The sequence below is a fragment of the Chiroxiphia lanceolata genome, chromosome 16, assembly GCF_009829145.1.
Source record: "Chiroxiphia lanceolata isolate bChiLan1 chromosome 16, bChiLan1.pri, whole genome shotgun sequence".
NCBI classification, from domain to species: Eukaryota; Metazoa; Chordata; class Aves; order Passeriformes; family Pipridae; genus Chiroxiphia; species Chiroxiphia lanceolata.
The window spans coordinates 11922796-11939032 of record NC_045652.1 but is presented as its reverse complement, the minus strand read 5'-3'; the positions used below and the strand labels follow the sequence as shown (position 1 = coordinate 11939032).

General features: G+C 41.1%; 1 protein-coding gene across 2 annotated transcripts in view; it reads left to right on the top strand.

Moving 5' to 3' along the window:
* The window catches only part of MAD1L1 (mitotic arrest deficient 1 like 1), a 356738-nt gene that overhangs the window by 93766 nt on the left and 246735 nt on the right, over positions 1 to 16237 (top strand). The window contains exon 11 of one of the 2 annotated variants that reach the window (XM_032704408.1): positions 10519 to 10663. In XM_032704408.1, coding sequence (XP_032560299.1) covers positions 10519 to 10663 — 145 coding nt within the window. Of the gene's footprint in view, positions 1 to 10518; positions 10664 to 15856; positions 15890 to 16237 lie in introns of those variants that run through there. The other variant, XM_032704409.1, reaches the window with a different exon arrangement.

Genomic DNA, 16237 nt, shown 5'->3' with positions numbered 1-16237 from the left:
AGGAAGAAATTCTTTACTTTGGGGGTGGTGAGGCCCTGGCACAGGTTGCCCAGAGAAGCTGTGGCTGCCCCATCCCTGGAAGTGTCCAAGGCCTGGTTGGATGGGACTCTGAGCAAGACTCTGGTCTAGTGAAAGGTGTCCCTGCCCTTGGGATGTGGGATGATCTTTAAGATCTCTTCCAACCCAAACCATTCTATGATTCTGTGATGTTCCAGATCACCTGGTGTCATGCTTTGCATGTTAACTAGAGGGAAAGCTGAGCAGGGGCCCACTGCTCTGGAGCAGACTGGGCATTGATCAGTTAGTGGTGAGGAATTGTTTTCATTTAGATCACTTGTTTTCCTTGGGATTTATTTGTCTTTATTTTATTTTCCATCACCATGTATTGTCATCATCATCATCTTATTAAATTTCAATCATTAAACTCTTCTTAACTCAAGAGTTGTCTTACTTTTACCCTTCCAGTTCTCTGCCCCATTCCACCATTGTGTGAGTGGCTGTGTGGTGCTTAGTTGCTGGCTGGGTTTAAAGCAAGACAGTGATGAATTGTGGTGCTGAGGACAGAAACTTCTCACTGTATCTGTTGAATCCACACTGGACTATCATCCTGTCCCTCCAGCATGGAGCTATTTGATATGTGATTTGTGGTACCAACTGGCTGACACCAAATTACATTGAACTGAGCATTTCTGAGTGGTACAGAAACAAAATGACTTGGTTGTCATGTCTTTAAATTCATTTCCCTATCACAACTTCACTACAAAATAAAAGATCTGACCTCTCTGTTCATCTAGTGATTTTGAAACCTGAAACTGCTGTATAAAAGGCTATTTACATGTCCACCTGACTGGTTTCTGTATAAAGTATTCATTACAAAAAGATTGCATTGCATGTAGTATTGTTTTATTAAACACTTAAAAATATTGATGCAGAAGAATTGATGTAACAGGGCTAGTAGTAGTTGTTCTGGCAGTTCTCCTTCCACAGTGACAGCTTTATTCCCCTTGCCTTGTATTGGTTTAAGGGTTCTTTGAGCTAATTTGGGGAATAGAAATTAGAGAAAGGTGCCCTGCAGATAAGTCCCAATAGTGTCAACAGTCCAGTGGAAGACTGAAATAGTGCTCTGGATTTCTGGGTGAAACAGGGAAAACAAACATCCACAGAATATTTTAGGAATGAGGTTAGCAGGACTTCATAGTAAGTCTGATCTGGGCATATCCTTTTCATGGGGAAAAATCTTGGCTTGGAAACAGGGTCTGAGAAAACCTTTTGCCTCTGCTCAGCTGCCCAGACACAGCTGAGCAGGAAGGATGTGCAGTTGCACAGAATTCCTTGGATTTCTGTGAGAGGGGCTGCAGAGCCACTGCAGAAGGAATGGCAGATATTCCTGGTGTGACAGTCGAGCTTGGAAAGATCCCAGTTCTTTAGTCTCAGTGTGTGACACCAGATGGCTGGAGACCAGTTCTTCTCTGCTTCGTGGGTCTGTGTGTGCTTATGTACATGCCCAAAATGGATGTATATGAGAATGTAAAATGATATAATTGGGATGAAGCTTAACCCACACTGGCTGTTTCTGGGACACTTTCAGCTAACTCTACTGTTTTTCCTCATTCTTGTTCTTAGATTTATGTTCTTGCCTTTTTTTTTTTTTCCCCAGCTTTAAAGGAATATTTTCCCCATAGGGAAAATAGCTACTTGCAAGGCAACATCAGGGTTGCAAGTTGAAGCTCTCAGAGATTAGGAAATGCCAGAAATCAAGTCACCTGGTGCCTCTTCAGTCTAGTTTCCTATAGCATGCAACATTCCTGTTTCACTTGGCAGAGACACTGTACTATGTTGACTTAATGAGCAGCTATTAATGTTTTTCTACAGAGAAATTTAATAATTTATTAGTTATTTCTTATGCTAGTCCTATTATACCAGATGCAAACCAAGGAGAAAGTATAGCCTTATTTTTGGGGATGGCAATGTGGAATTTGAAACTTTTTCTTTCAGTACACTTACTTAGCATTACCCAAGGCTTCCTATGGTATGAGGAGCTGCTACTGATTTCAGCAGCAGTGTCAGTACCCAGCACTGGAGCTCAGCACCAAGGACTGCCTTTGAAAAGTTCATGGTGTCAGTGGGAGCTCTGGCATAGGCAAGAATTGGAACCAGCTTTTTTTGGGAGAATTTCAGTTGCCTTAATGTGAGACCATTCTCTTTAAGCAATTTCTGTGCTTCATTAGTCTTCCATATTCTGTAGCAAATGAGGCAGAGATCCTGCAGAAAACAGATGCAGTTAGCACTGAGTCCTGCTTTGTTGTTAGAGTGTGGTAGGAAAGATCCTCCCTTACTGTGTCACATTGTTTGTGCCCAAAGACATGGGGCCACTTGGAAAATTCACGGTTGCAGGTCGGGTTATTTGGTCATGGAATTTTTAAGACTTTTGCAGACTTAACATGCCTCCATATTGTGGATTTAAGGCTTTGCAGGTCTGTTACAATGCTGTGCTTAATATGGCTTGGATCCTGGTAGACTGCTTTGACATAAGTTGAGTCAAAGCAGGTGGGAGGCGGATTTGAGACGGAGTTAAATTGGTGCCTGTGAGAAAGAAAAGCCCAGAACAGCAGTCTGGCAGAGTGCTTGTCACAGGGAGCTGAGTGACTTTGCAGCAGTTCCTTTGCTTTTATCTGTGCCAGTGTCCCATGGGTAAATGCTGGGGGGGTAGCACTTAATTGTTTGGGTTTATTTGTTGTCAACAAGTAACATTACGAATTCTCTTCTACGTCCTCCGAGAAAACCTAGACAGGTTTTCATCACATAACCTGGAGGGGTTTTCACTGACAAAAGCCTGATGCTGAAATCCTGAGCCATAGCTTTGTATTTTAGTGAGAGTTGTGGTGGGGGTCTTTCACTGAATTGTTCTGCAAAAAACATATTAGGCAATCTATAAATTCATCCAGGTATTCTTACATTCAGATATTAAACAAAAAAAAAAAAGAGAGCGACTGGGCAGGAATATACAATCCTCATTTCAATACTCATTTCACTGTGGAGTACAGTAATGCACTTTGGAAATGAGGTCTCATTGGAAAAGGTAATTTGAAACAGATCCTCAGAACCTTCACGAAGCTGTAATGAGTCACCAGTCTGTGAGGACTCACTTGCTATATTGCATTGGAGGGTTTAATGTTTTGTTTTTCTCATCTAAACACTTTGACCCTTCTTATTTTATTAAGATAAGCCATTGTCTAACTGTCAAGAGCCTAGAATTTCAGCAGATTTGTTTGCTGACAAGTTGGTTCAGCACAACCATTCTCCCACTCATTTCTTTCCCCACTTCAAGCAAATTTTCCTTTTTTCACTCCTCTTTATCAGTTCTTTATTCTCTACAGCTCCTCAGCTCTCATACTGCCTATTCCCAGATGACTTTCCCCGCTCTCCTGGTATGTTTGAATGTATAACAGGAATTGGAAATATTCTTAGTCACTCATGGTGTTCATGCCACCAGTTGCCTGTGTGGTGTGGCTGTGCTTCACACCAGTGCTGGAGAGTTGGCCCAGTGACCTGACAGCTTACTGGGAGGGAGAAGGCTTATTATGTGCATTTTATAATGCACATAATACTGGGTTGAGAAAACTATACAGTGCCTTCACCTTACTTCCCACTTGTGACCATATAACAAACTAAAATCCTTGGGCTGTGTATGTGGGAGTCAGTGGGTTTGGTAGAGAAGGACAGAGGTAGGGTCTTCATCTCTAAAGTGAGGGAGCAGCAGAAAAAGACTAATACAAAAAAGAGTGAGGAGTTTTGACTTTCTCCATCATATTTAGGCGTTGCCCTGAGTTCCTGCAGCCCACAAGTGTGATTACAGACTGGTGACTGATGGGGCCAACTGCATTATTCATGCTGGTTCAGACTGAAATGAAATCATCGAGGGCGATTTTCTGTGTCACACTTCAAGGTCAGATGAGAGTATTTATTATTCCTTCTCTGTTTATCTGTGAATGCAAATTGAATTTAGTGACTCAAATTGATGAAATGTTAGAAATATAAAACTCATCAGAGCCGACACGAAGCGAAATTACTGGGTAGAGCTGGCCAGTGACTTCACCAGCCCATGTACAGGCCTCTGCTTTGATTAGTAATTATTTTAGTCTTTGGGTTTTCTCATTCCCGGTTTTGTTTCAGTTGTTGTCATTTTTGTTTTCAAAGAAAAAAGTGTAATAACACTTGAAACATTTAGAATTTGAATAAGATGATGTAAATAAAGCCAGCTGCAGAGAGGGTGCTTGGATCCTGGTTAGAGAAAAGGTTATTTTTTTCAGAATTCTTCCTTGGGGTTGTTTTTTGGGGGACTTGTTTGTTTTCCTCCCTCCTATGGCAGTTCCTTTTCTCCAGTATTTTACTCCCTTGTGTTGGATGTTCAGAGCTGAGTGGGGGGAGATAGGGAAGGGAGCAGCCAGTTGGCATCTTTTGGTGCTGAAGCTCCATGTGTTTCCTTACTGACAGTATTGCCCAGAGGCTGCCCTTCCTCATCAGCCAGGGTCATTAGGAGAGCCAAAATGAGGGGCTGCAAAGGGGACTAAATGAGCACGACTCTCAATGAAATAACGGGAATGGAGACCCTCTCTTCCCAACTCCCTGTAATGCATTTTGAACAGTTTAGTGAACATCTTGGCTTGGTTTGGTGTATCAGTCTGTGGTCAGAAGACATCTCTGTAGTGTGCATCCTGTTCTCTGCAGTGTTGGAAAGACACTTGAAACTTGTATGGGGAGGAATTATTCTTATCTCAGAGTGGGAGTGGAAAATCCTTATCAGTGAATGCTCTTTAAAAATAGACTGTTCTCTGTAATTGCCAAATGCCACATACAAATGATGATACAGAGAGAGGTGATACATGGAGTGCTGGCTATATGCTGTGTTAATAATCATAGAGGACTGTTGTTTTTAATTCCTGCTTTTTAATTACTTGCATTTTATTAAGAATGTTTAGTATTTGCTTGTCTCCAAGCACTGTGAAGGGAATCAGTTTGTTCAGGATGCAAGTGTGTCTGACTTGTTTTTGATTCAGAACAAGAGCCATGAGCATTTGGACACACCAAAAGCCCTTAATGGATTTGTCTACATAAGCTATTATAAATCACTTTGTTTATTCAACTATCAGCTTGATTTCTCCTGTACCCAGTTGTACTGAAGACAGCAGCATTTTCAAATGTAGTAAGAGCACAGTGAGCAGTGTGGGCTCAGTGGTTTTTAAATACCAGTAAAAGTTTTATTCACCAAATAAATGCCTTTAGTAGAAGCTTTGGCCTTATGGACACTTAAGGTTTAGAGGCTTAGGAGAAGGACATTTATGCCTGTAGTTGTCTCACCCTTGAAATATTTTACATTCCAGAATTCAGTGATGGATGTTGAAATCGTCAATGTTTCAACATAAAACCCAAAACAAACCACGGAAGTTTCTCATTTATTAAGACATTGCTTTCATTCTCATCTTGATGATGGATGTGGGAAGCGTGTTTAGTGCTGTGACATAAATCTCACGTTGAGTGGCTGATTAAGTATCTGTTCAGGTAGAGCCACCCTGGCCTCTGCATTTTGGCAACGTTCCTGGGCTTGGCTCCTCTGGGTCGCTGCCGTCAGCAAAACCCCCGGTGTTGCAGCAAGTGTGTTGACCCTGTAATGAAAGGAAGCAGAGGGTGCCTGATGTGAATTTCTTTTAGTAAATCTTAGCTCCTGCCAGTCAATTATGGCCATTGTGCTGGGGCAGAAAATGTGTTATTTCTGTTCTGTAACTGTTCACTGTGTTTCTGAGCCTGATAGTTATGCTGCTGGTTAGGGAGTAAAATTAAATACTATCTCACAGATAAAACATCGTCAGTGTACTAATAAAGCTCCAAATGTCTGTCTGCTTCTTACCCATTTCATCTGGCTGCACTAGCAAAATAATTCTCTTTATGTTGTTCCCTTGTTATAAATTCAGTATGATTCGAATCTTCCTTGGTACGTAGAGCAGCAAAGTGATGTATGAACTGCTTATTTTTGAATGATTTGTGATTTATGGAAGCCTGATGATGGTGAATTATGTAAAAGGTCTTTGAGAAAATACAAGGTGTGAACCAAGAGAAAGTTTGCAGATGTTTCTGAGCAATAAATAGCAAGAAGAAAGCTTGTTTTCCTACCAACTCTCTATAGACTGTTTCATGTAGTATATTGTGTTAGCAGTATTTCATATGGCTGTCTGTAAGGTACAGTTAAAGCTTTAAATAAAATATAGTCCCTGTGATAACTTCCACTAAAAGATGATCATATTTTGTATTGTTTCTCTTTCTGAATGTAGTGAGCAAATAGATAACATGAACCTGTTGGCCTCCACAGGTCCCACCGTCTCAGTAGCCAGAGAGTGTTTGAGGGCAGGGATGGGTGCTGCTGCTTCCCTATATCCACAATTCTCTGTGAAGAAGAAATGAAGCAGAAGATGCCAAACAATCTTATTTTGCTCGTTTATCTCCCTTAAATATACTAGTTAAGGCAGCTCCTTTCTGCAGCCATGTTCTCAGAACTCCAGTCAGTCTTTTCAGCAGCATTTTGTGGTGGATCAGGTTTTTTTTTCCTTTTTAACATAAGATGGATATTTTTCTGTTTTGCCAAGCCCCGCCTTTCCTTTCCTGTGTTCTGTCCCTTTTTGACTCAGACTGGTTTTGTCACCACCTATTCCCTTTTGGTTTTCCTTGTTAATTCCCATCCTGGATGGTGGGGGTGCTCATTGAGGCAGGTTAGGCAGAGGCTGAGGGGGGAAGTTGTCCATGGAGGCTGGAAAGATTCTTGAGGGAGGGCACAGACAGGGATGTCCTACTGCTGTCCAGGACAGTATAAAACAGGCTGGAGTTACCCAGTTGCTGGTTATGCCTTCATGTTGGCTTTTAAACCTGGGGGGAAGAACTGGATTGAAGAATAACATTCTTGTTCATCTCTGTTCATCAGTTTCCAGTGTGGTTTATGTGTGCACTGTCTGTACACGTGCGGATACATTGAGACGGCTCAGAGTTGTCAAGCCTCAGGAATGGGCATTTCTTCATCCAAATGTCTTGCTACAAAACAATCTCCCTTGCTCCTTTTTGCCTCATTAGCTCCTGCGTTAACCTTTTTATTTTGGACTCTGACATGAAGATGTTGATGGCAGTGACGCGGTTCCTTTTTCTGTTGCGTGTGTGCGATCGCGCTGTCATCGTGTTTTCCCTCCGTGCTCCCTCAGTGTTCTTCCTGTCACACTCTGGTTTTCTGTGCTTCTCTTTGATGTGATCTCGTTCCTGACAGTTGGCCCTGGTACATACACGTGTCTCATCTTTTCCTGAGTTACAACATGACCCAGACAGCGTTGCTCTCCTAATTGTCTCTGTGCCTCTGTGGACCTCTTCTTTTCCTCTCAGGTTGATACACAGACCAGTTCTGACATCCTGTTTGTTTTCCCTGTTATTTTTTTTTAGTAACTGAGGTACTTGGCTACTGAAAGGATGGAATGATTAAAATAATGTTTTATGGATCACTGGTGGTGGGGGGAACTGTCATCTGCTTTTGTAATTTTTGAAGGAGATTATTAAAATGTATCTTATAGCTTCAGTATTCACTCTGTGCCGTCATTGTTCTCAGTCTTTCAAAGAATATTCTGGAAAATGAAGTTTTATCATTAAGATTGCATTAAAGTGGATTACAGAAAAGGAAGAGCAAAATATGAAGAGTCTCAACAGCTCAGAATGGAAAGATGTTGGCATCTCATTCACTGGGATGTGGAACGAGGAACATTAATAGGCTGATAAACAGAAATGACTTTTTCTCTTTAAGGCTTAGAAAGGTTTACTTTGAACTTGTAAAGATTTTAAAATGCCAGTTCTCCAAGCTTATGTTGAATGGAGAACTTTGGGCCTATTTTATTTTATACTTTAATGCTCATATTGAGTGAGCAATTGCTTCTGAAAAGCCATAGGTGTCATCAGGGTGGAAGAAGAGTGCACAAGTCTGGCTTTAACAGCTTTTGCTTCTGAGCACCTACTTTCAAATCCTGTTTTGTGTCAATAAGAAATATAACTTTTCCTTTTGGATTTTTTTTCTTAGAGAGGCAGTTTATGTTGTATTTGGTGCAGTTTCTAGAAGAATTATCAATCTGTTCTAAGAGGGGAAGAAAGGATCCCAATAATGTATTTTGGCATGGTGTGGAGAGTTGTAAGGAAGTTGAATTTCATGCCTCCCATAGCAAGGAAACCTATGGTAACACTCAGTTCAGAGAGCTGAGGATTGTCCCTGCTTTCATAGACATCTCTGGAATTTAAATTTTATGTACATTAACGTCACATTTGTTCTGAGGCTGAAATATAAACAGATGAAGCTGTTATTTCCATGCAATGGCTGAGGAAATTGCCCATTTGTCTCTCTTTGCTTAACTTTTCTCATGTTTTGAAACAGTTGTTTTCCAGCCTAGTTTGAGAGTTTTGTATGTGGCTGAATGTCTGTGCTCTCCATGAGATGTGAATCTCAAATAGTTTTCATTATTTGAGGAAGGAAACCTAGCACATATCTCATTTTTCTTTGTGAATGTCAAATCAATCATAATTTGTCAGTCCACTCGGCATTCACAGAAACAAGTCACAATATTGGGAGATTAGGAAAAAAGATTTCTCCATTGTCTTATCAAAATGTTTTGGAATAGTAATATGTGAGATTTTGTCTGTTTGGTAGTATTTAATCTTATGTTTGCATTTTTTTCTTCTGTTCTGATTCTAATCAGGACTAAGGTTCTTTGATAAGAGCAAAAAATATTTGCAGTAAGGTTTCCATAGTGCAATTTAATTTGTTATAACACAGTTGATGAGAGTTTTGTACTTCTGTTTATCCTATGCATAAAAAAGGGTATTGTTGAACAAACTGTAATGGATCTTAAGACAGAAGTTGTGGTTACCTGGTCTCACCCATCCATTCTGTCCTGTTTGGAGCTGATCCGTGTGCATGTTTCATCACCACAGATATTACTCTTGGGAAGAGGTTCCCTTCTTAACTGATTAATTAAAACAGATCCAAGGAAGTAGTGGTGCCCTGGTAATGTAATTATCCAGTTTCAAATGCAGATGTGAAGCTGTCTTGATGAACTTTCTCCACTTGAATGCAACAATGAAGAGACTATTTCATAGTTCTTGATTCTTAAATTAATCTGTGAATGGTTCCAAATTGAATTGGAGCTTGAAACAGGTTTCTGATTCATCCAGTGTTTTAAGAGGTATAATATTTTCAAGGAGGAGAATGATTTTGAGGTAGGGAGGCAGCTGCTTTGGAATTTGAGTGAATTCCTACATAAATTTCCCACAAAATACAATTTGGTGACCTGGCAGTGCAGACTTGATTTATACTGAGCATCCTTTCAGGCAGTATTCCCTTTTGGATCTATTTAAACAGTACCTTAACAATAGTGCTATTTTATCTAAAAGCATTTTGATTTATTTTCTTTTAATTATAATGAGAAATAAGACCCCTCTGAAGCACTCATAAATTTTCCAGTGTTGTTTTTAGCATCAGAGAAACAAAGATCTTCTGTTCCTGAGTAAACTAGGCATGCTGGGTTTGATCTTTTTCACTTGCTTGAGGGTTTTTGACTTGTACACAATACTTCTATTTCGTGTCCTGCTCACTCTTTAAATACTTAACTTAGTTCAGTCTGGGATAAACCTGTCGTATTTAAATTATGAACCAACTCTTAGCAATCACAAGGATGATTTCACTTTTATTTTGCTATTCACCACGTGCTTTGCCATCAGTTGATCTGTGATGAGCTGCCTGATGTGAGCCTTGGAGCAGCTGCCCATTAGTGTCCCAGCAGCAGCCTGAGTGTCTGAAGGGCACACATGGAGAACATCTCCAGGAACACATGGATAATTGTGCATCACCACGTCGTGATGCACAGAGAACTGAGAACAAGAGGGGCCAGGCTGTTCTGGTTTAACAGAGAATCATGCCCACATTTCAAAAGAAGTGCTAATCACCTGACCTCAGAAGACATTTCTCTTCTGACACAGGTTGCTGGCAAGACCAATGTGCAGGTGGTGGCTCTAATTACTTGCTGAGTACTATCTGTCAGTCAAAACAGATCATATTAAACCTCAGTTCTACTTTGTTAGAAAAAGATGAAAAGATCCAGTAGAACCCAAGACTATGTGCTGTTTGTTGAAAACAAAGCATGTTCTCAAAGGCAAATGGATTGATTTTGAAACAGATACGCAATTATTTAAATGCTTTGTATGTGTGAGGTTCCAGTAATTGTGTTGTGCTGCACAAGAAGGCTGTCACTGGGATGGTTCTTCTCTCATATCTTTTTCTGACAACAGCTGATAATGAGACTGCAGCTACTCTGTTTTCAGCAGCACAGCCATAGGATGACATGGCACCAGCCCTGGTGTCCCATGTCATGGTGATGCTTCTCTCAGGTTTTTCTCATCTCTCTAAGAGGCAGTGGTCAAGAATTCACAGGTCTGTGTTATCTTCCTTAGTGCCCGAATGCTGGAGAAGGCCCGGCAGCAGCTACAGGAAGAAATCCTGCGGGTTCAGAGCCAGCTGCTGGACGAGAAGAAGAGACGTGAGCATCAGGAAGCCCTGGTCAGGCGGCTGCAGAAACGTGTCGTGCTCCTCACCAAGGTGAGTTTCTAGGTCATGTTGGAAAAGCCCATGTCCTTTTTTTTCTTTCCTCCAGGTGCAGTCCTTCCTATCTCTTCTTTGTTCACCTCTGTAACTGGTACTACAGAGTTGCTGTGGGGTTTTTGCACAGTGGGCGCTGTAAGAGACTTCAGGACTTTGTAGGAATAAAAGTACTGGTGCCTGCTAAGGCTGTGCTGGTGTTCCCCCCATCTGGGCTCATGCTGATGATACGTGACTTCATCTCAGGCTTGGCACCTGTGTGAGGGCAGAGAATTGAATCATGTTATTGCTGGACTGTTTTGAGCCACTGAAGGGAATTCATAATGGCTTTGGCTGCATTGCCTCCTTTCCTAAAGAGAGCGAAACGGCGGCACCTTGTCAACTGTTCCTGTGGAAAAACAATTTACAGAGAGTAAGAGATTTGCCTTCCTCTTACGCTGGAAGTCTGTTCAAATGTAATGGCAGGCACTAGACCAGTAAATTGAAAATTCGTTTTAAGATTCTTTCTATAGGATATATCAAAGAAGGCTGCATCATCCTATATCTGGTGTGCTCTCGTGATGAAATTCTATACAATAATTTTGAAGTCTGTAGAGCATTGAAAATTTTATATTAAATTCTGAGAGCTCTCTTTCCCCAAAGGGAATAATAATTCACTATAGTCAGAAAGGTAGTTACTTCACTTTCCAAGAATATTCCTTGCAAAACTTCCCTCATCTGAGCAGTCTCCCTGATCTTATAAAGCTCCTCACGTAAATGAGCTTATGTGTGTGCAGAAGGTCAGACTTGAGTAGTTAGAGCTCATGTGAGGTAGCCAGGCACATCCCTGGGTGGGGAGGAAGGAGGGATGAGAACTGTTCTGTTGCTTGTGCTTTAGGCTTTAATTTTCGGTGTCAACTAAAGCATTTTGATCGATTTTAATTGTGCTGCACCCAGTTCTGTGTAATTCCATGTCATTGTTGAGCCAAAGAAGCTGTGATATATGGTGCAGTAAGCAGGGCTCTTGAAGCATGAAGCAGTCACTTTACAAGAGGATATTCCATCAGATCTTCCGACTGCGGAATTTGATGCCATGGAGAGTCACAAGTGAGAAGAGAAAAATGACAGCAGTTCTTTCTGCTTCACACTGAGGTAGGCACTGCAATCAGGGTGGATGGACCAAACTCTCTCCATGGAAACAGAAAAGGCATCTCTTCTTCTCAGTCTTTCTCCTACCCCCAGCAGCAGACAGCCCTCAGTAGTGTTCTGGTTTAGTACTGGCCTGGTTGGATATGACACAGGTGGATACTGAGCCCGGTAAAAAAGCTTTCCTTTATGACCTTCTCAGCTATTCAACATTGTGCTGGATTGCTCAGCCCTGAAGGAAGTTTCTCAGATGGTTTCTAAAAAATTCTCTTTGTTAACTTATTTCCAGTGCTCAGCAGAAACACTTTTTGTCATAGAACGCAAAATGTCATTACTTTTCTATAAGTACGGGGCAAAAAGACAACAGTACTTTGTCATGTAATGGATTGTACCCTGATTTATTTAGGAAGACAAAGCCTTTGCTTTGTTTGCTGTTCTCCCCCTGAAGAGGAGTAGAGGAAAAGTTGGAAATGTCCTTCATCAGGCCATGGCAAAAAAATCTTTTGATTTGACAGGGAAAGTTTTCAGTGTGCTCAGTGGTTCCTCAACTGACCTGTTTTAAAGGAATAAAGACTTTGCTGTTCTCTGAAAATTTATATTCCATCCAGAGAATGCTGGGGTCCTTTGTGAAGAAATACATGCATTATGGAACTTGGACAATCTATCCTTGGCACTGTTTCTCCTGCTGGTTGCTCTTCTCATGCAAAATCAGAGGAAGGAATTTCATTTAATTAAAAAAGTATGATATTGTGATTTAAAATGAGATTGAGCAAATATATTGCCCGTCAAAAAAAATTATTTTACATTGAAAGCATATCACCTAGAATGGTATTTAATCATCTAATTAGTGGCATCAGTAGTACAGCGTGCTTCTATGTAATTTGAGAATGGAAAAGATGAGTTCACTCTACTGAAGCTTTGTCTTGATAAATAGGACTATGAAAATCTAATTTGGGGGAGACTATTATATATTTGATTGAATTGCTATTGCTTTTGATAGTATGACTTTTGCATTTGTATATGTTTGACCCTCCACCAGGGCAGTGAATCTGTTCCTGTATGCTGAGCAAATAAGGTCTGAAAGGCATCAGATGTGTTTTACAGTGTGAGTTTAATGCAGTAACAGTTGTCCTTTCTGTGGGCTCAAATTGGAACATTGGAAGTCAATTGGAAGTCTCAGAACCTTGAATATGTTTTAAAAGATCAATAGAAAAGAGTAAGTTGTTCTTCATTTCCTAAGAGCAGTACCAAATATTGCAGTAGTAAATGTACTCTCTTCAGGAGGTCCTTGCTTTGCCAGTCTGATTCCTTCTCACCTTACTTTTATGGCTACTGATTTTTTTTCCTCAAGATTCAAGCAATACTTTGTGGCTCTTACAGACTGCCTGTCTCACTCTTTCAGCTGCTAATTGCCACAGTCTCTGTCTGTCTTGGTCTCATATTTCCATTTCAGTACATTTAACTTCTCTGTCCTTATCTTGCTTCCTCGCCTCATTTGCTTCTTTGGGGCTTTCTTGATCTTACTTGGGCCTTTCCAGTTGGTTTACTGCTTGGAACTGGCACAGTTGTCAGTCTGGGATACTTCAGTGCATCACTACAAATCTCTCTTCCCTGGCAACCCTGAAGAACAGCATTCTCCAGTCTTTGATGTGTTAGTGCAGTGGTCCAGCCCCATCGACTCCACCCCTGACAGTGGGCTGGAGGAGGAGATGCATCTCGATTATTCCTGTTGACAAACTGCTGTTAAGAACATATTGGTTGATCACTTTGTCCCATATGTCCTTGTAAATCCAGTTTTCTGATTTACATGTTTTCAGTGAAACGTAAGACTAGATTTGGACACCCTCGAGGCTTTCAGACATTGATGGCTGGAAGGTTTCTCCTGGAGTGTCACTCTCTTCACTTAAGGTGATGAAACAGAAATTGATGTTTGAAGGGATGCATTCACTCACTCTCTCAGAGATCTGCCTGGCTGGGTTTGCTGTCTGTTCTACTGTCTTTTTGCTTTGCCTTTGCTCAGAGTTTTTTAGGGAAGTCTTTAATCTTTCCTTTGTTACCTGAGGTAGTTGCAATGCAGTGGTACTGGAGATACCTGAAGTGCTGGGGAAAGACCTAGTCCACCTCTGCCCTTTTTCCTGTTTGATTTCCTGCTGTATTTGTTTGGAATGCCATGTTTACCCACACAGTTTTGTATTTGACTTTTGTGTTGTTCTTAAGCTTGTGAGTATTTCTCTTTTTCTGAGAGCATTGCACACAACTCCTGGTCTTTGTTTATGGAGTGGGCTTGTTAAAAACAGTCAGTTCTGCTACTGAATGGCTAAAATTTAAATCTCTTAGGAAATTTTATATGACATGGAAGTCTCCTAAAGTCAAAAGCCCTTTCTGAAAGTCCTTATCTGAGCCAATATGTCATGGAAAGAATGTATGAAGCTACAGAGTGAGTAGGATCATCCTATACCACGTACAGCAGGTTTGACCAGAGACAAATGCCCTGCTTTGTGCAGCCGGTGTGTGATCCTTCCCAGGAAGCTCAACACTCAAAATGTGAAGCCCAATTTCAGTTGTAACTTACTCCAAATGAGTCCAATTTACTTCTCAAAATGTAACTTTGTGAATGCACACTGCCATAATTGCATCCCTTGCTCTCAGATAAGGCATAATGCAACGAGTGAATTAATCTGCTTGTACTGGATGTTGTTGTTTCACTGTGTTTATTTCCCGTCTGTGCACTCGTCTGCCTTTGGGTACTTTGCTGCCCGGAGAAGAGGCTGAAAAATTCCCTTTTGTTTCCTGAGCTTTCAACCAGATCATGTGATGTGATAGGAAATCTGTTTCTATTGAGGCATAATTTAGGCCATCACCATAAAAGTTGGAGATTAAACAAGTATTGATTAACCAACTCCAGCTGACTGTTGATACCACATGTTCCTGGAGATATCAGTCAGTGTGAAGTATATTAGTGACTCCCAGAGCTGAGAGTGGCAAAGATGCATCTGAAATGGGACTAGGTAATTAAACTGTTCATTAAGCATGGCAGATGCGGAGTTCATGACTTGATTTGCCATCTGCTTTGTTTTGTAATCAGTAAAGGTTTAAAATAATGCTGATGGCTTCTCTGTCATACTGGATACTGCATTATGTTTCTTCTTAAGAGGTAGATAGATGATTTTAAAGCTCAAGGAAGGATCTTAAGAGTTCTGAGGGCTCATCGAAGAAGGTGAATTAACCCTTTTCCTGGGATGTGTAAAAAATTAGCTGTTAATATTGCAGTCAGTATTGCACTCAGTAGCTGGAAAAAGAGCCACCCTGGCAAACAGATCCTTGTGACAGACCTTCTTTTGGGTATGATACCTGTGCTCTGCTCTGCATCCAGGTAGCACACTGGCTTTGGGGCAGAGCAGAGCCTCTCTGGGTTGTGAGCAGCTTGGAATGCTTTCCCTGGCTGCTGTGATACTTCTTCCTTCAATCCACTTCATGACTCTGTGTATGTCATTTCAGCAGTGCTGTTGCTCGTGCATCACCAGCTGTGCTGCTGCTCTACACATGACTGTTAGCTGCTGTCAGCCTGACCCTTGCCAAGCCTTTCCCTCTGCTCACCGTGTCTCCCCTTCATAGGTTTTTATAAACTCATGGAAGTTATATTCCTTTTTATGCCTGCAAATAAATACATTTTAAAGCAATTCCACTTATCCATCTTCAGAGATTCAGTTTTGTGGGCTGAAGTAGTGCTTGCTTACACCATCTTGCTTGTCTAAGAAGAGGGAGACCAGACTGTGTTTGAAGAAGACTCAGGAGCCTTTTAGATTGAGCACAGGTTTCTCTAATTTCAACTTGATTGTGTTAATCAGTTAAATAGTTTCAGCAGAAGGGTGTTTGGTAGTTAGGGGTGGAGGAGGATAAGAGCAGAAGAAGACAGAAGATCATTAACAGCTGTGGGGCAGAGGGAAGGAGGTGATTGCTGCCTGTGGAGTGCTGGGGCTTGGAGCAGATTGCTGCTGAATTGTAATTTTTAGTATCCAGTAGCATCATCAATTTTAATTCCCAGACTCCTCTTGCAGAGTGCCTTTTCTAAAGGATGAGGACCAACAGGTCAGAGATGAGGTAGGTGCTTTTATGAATAATCTCCTCCTCCATAAGCTGGTTTTAGATTGATCCCAAGTTCAGTCTCATGCAGGGTGGTTGTTGGGCTTTGTGTTTGTGGTTTTTACAGGAGTGTCTGGGTTGCTGGATAAAGCATACTGAGTTTTTTTTGCCTTCCATATCTAATGCTTTCTAGGATCTGTTGACCTGATCTCAGAGTCTGAGAGTGATTTTTCTCCTTTGTCTGTACCCTCTAATTTGTCTGTTTTGGAGTTTTTTATTTAGCTTCTAATGGAATGGTCTAACTCTAGTTTTCATGGAAATTGCTACAGGAAATACCAAAGAACAAGTATAAATTTTATCAGCCTC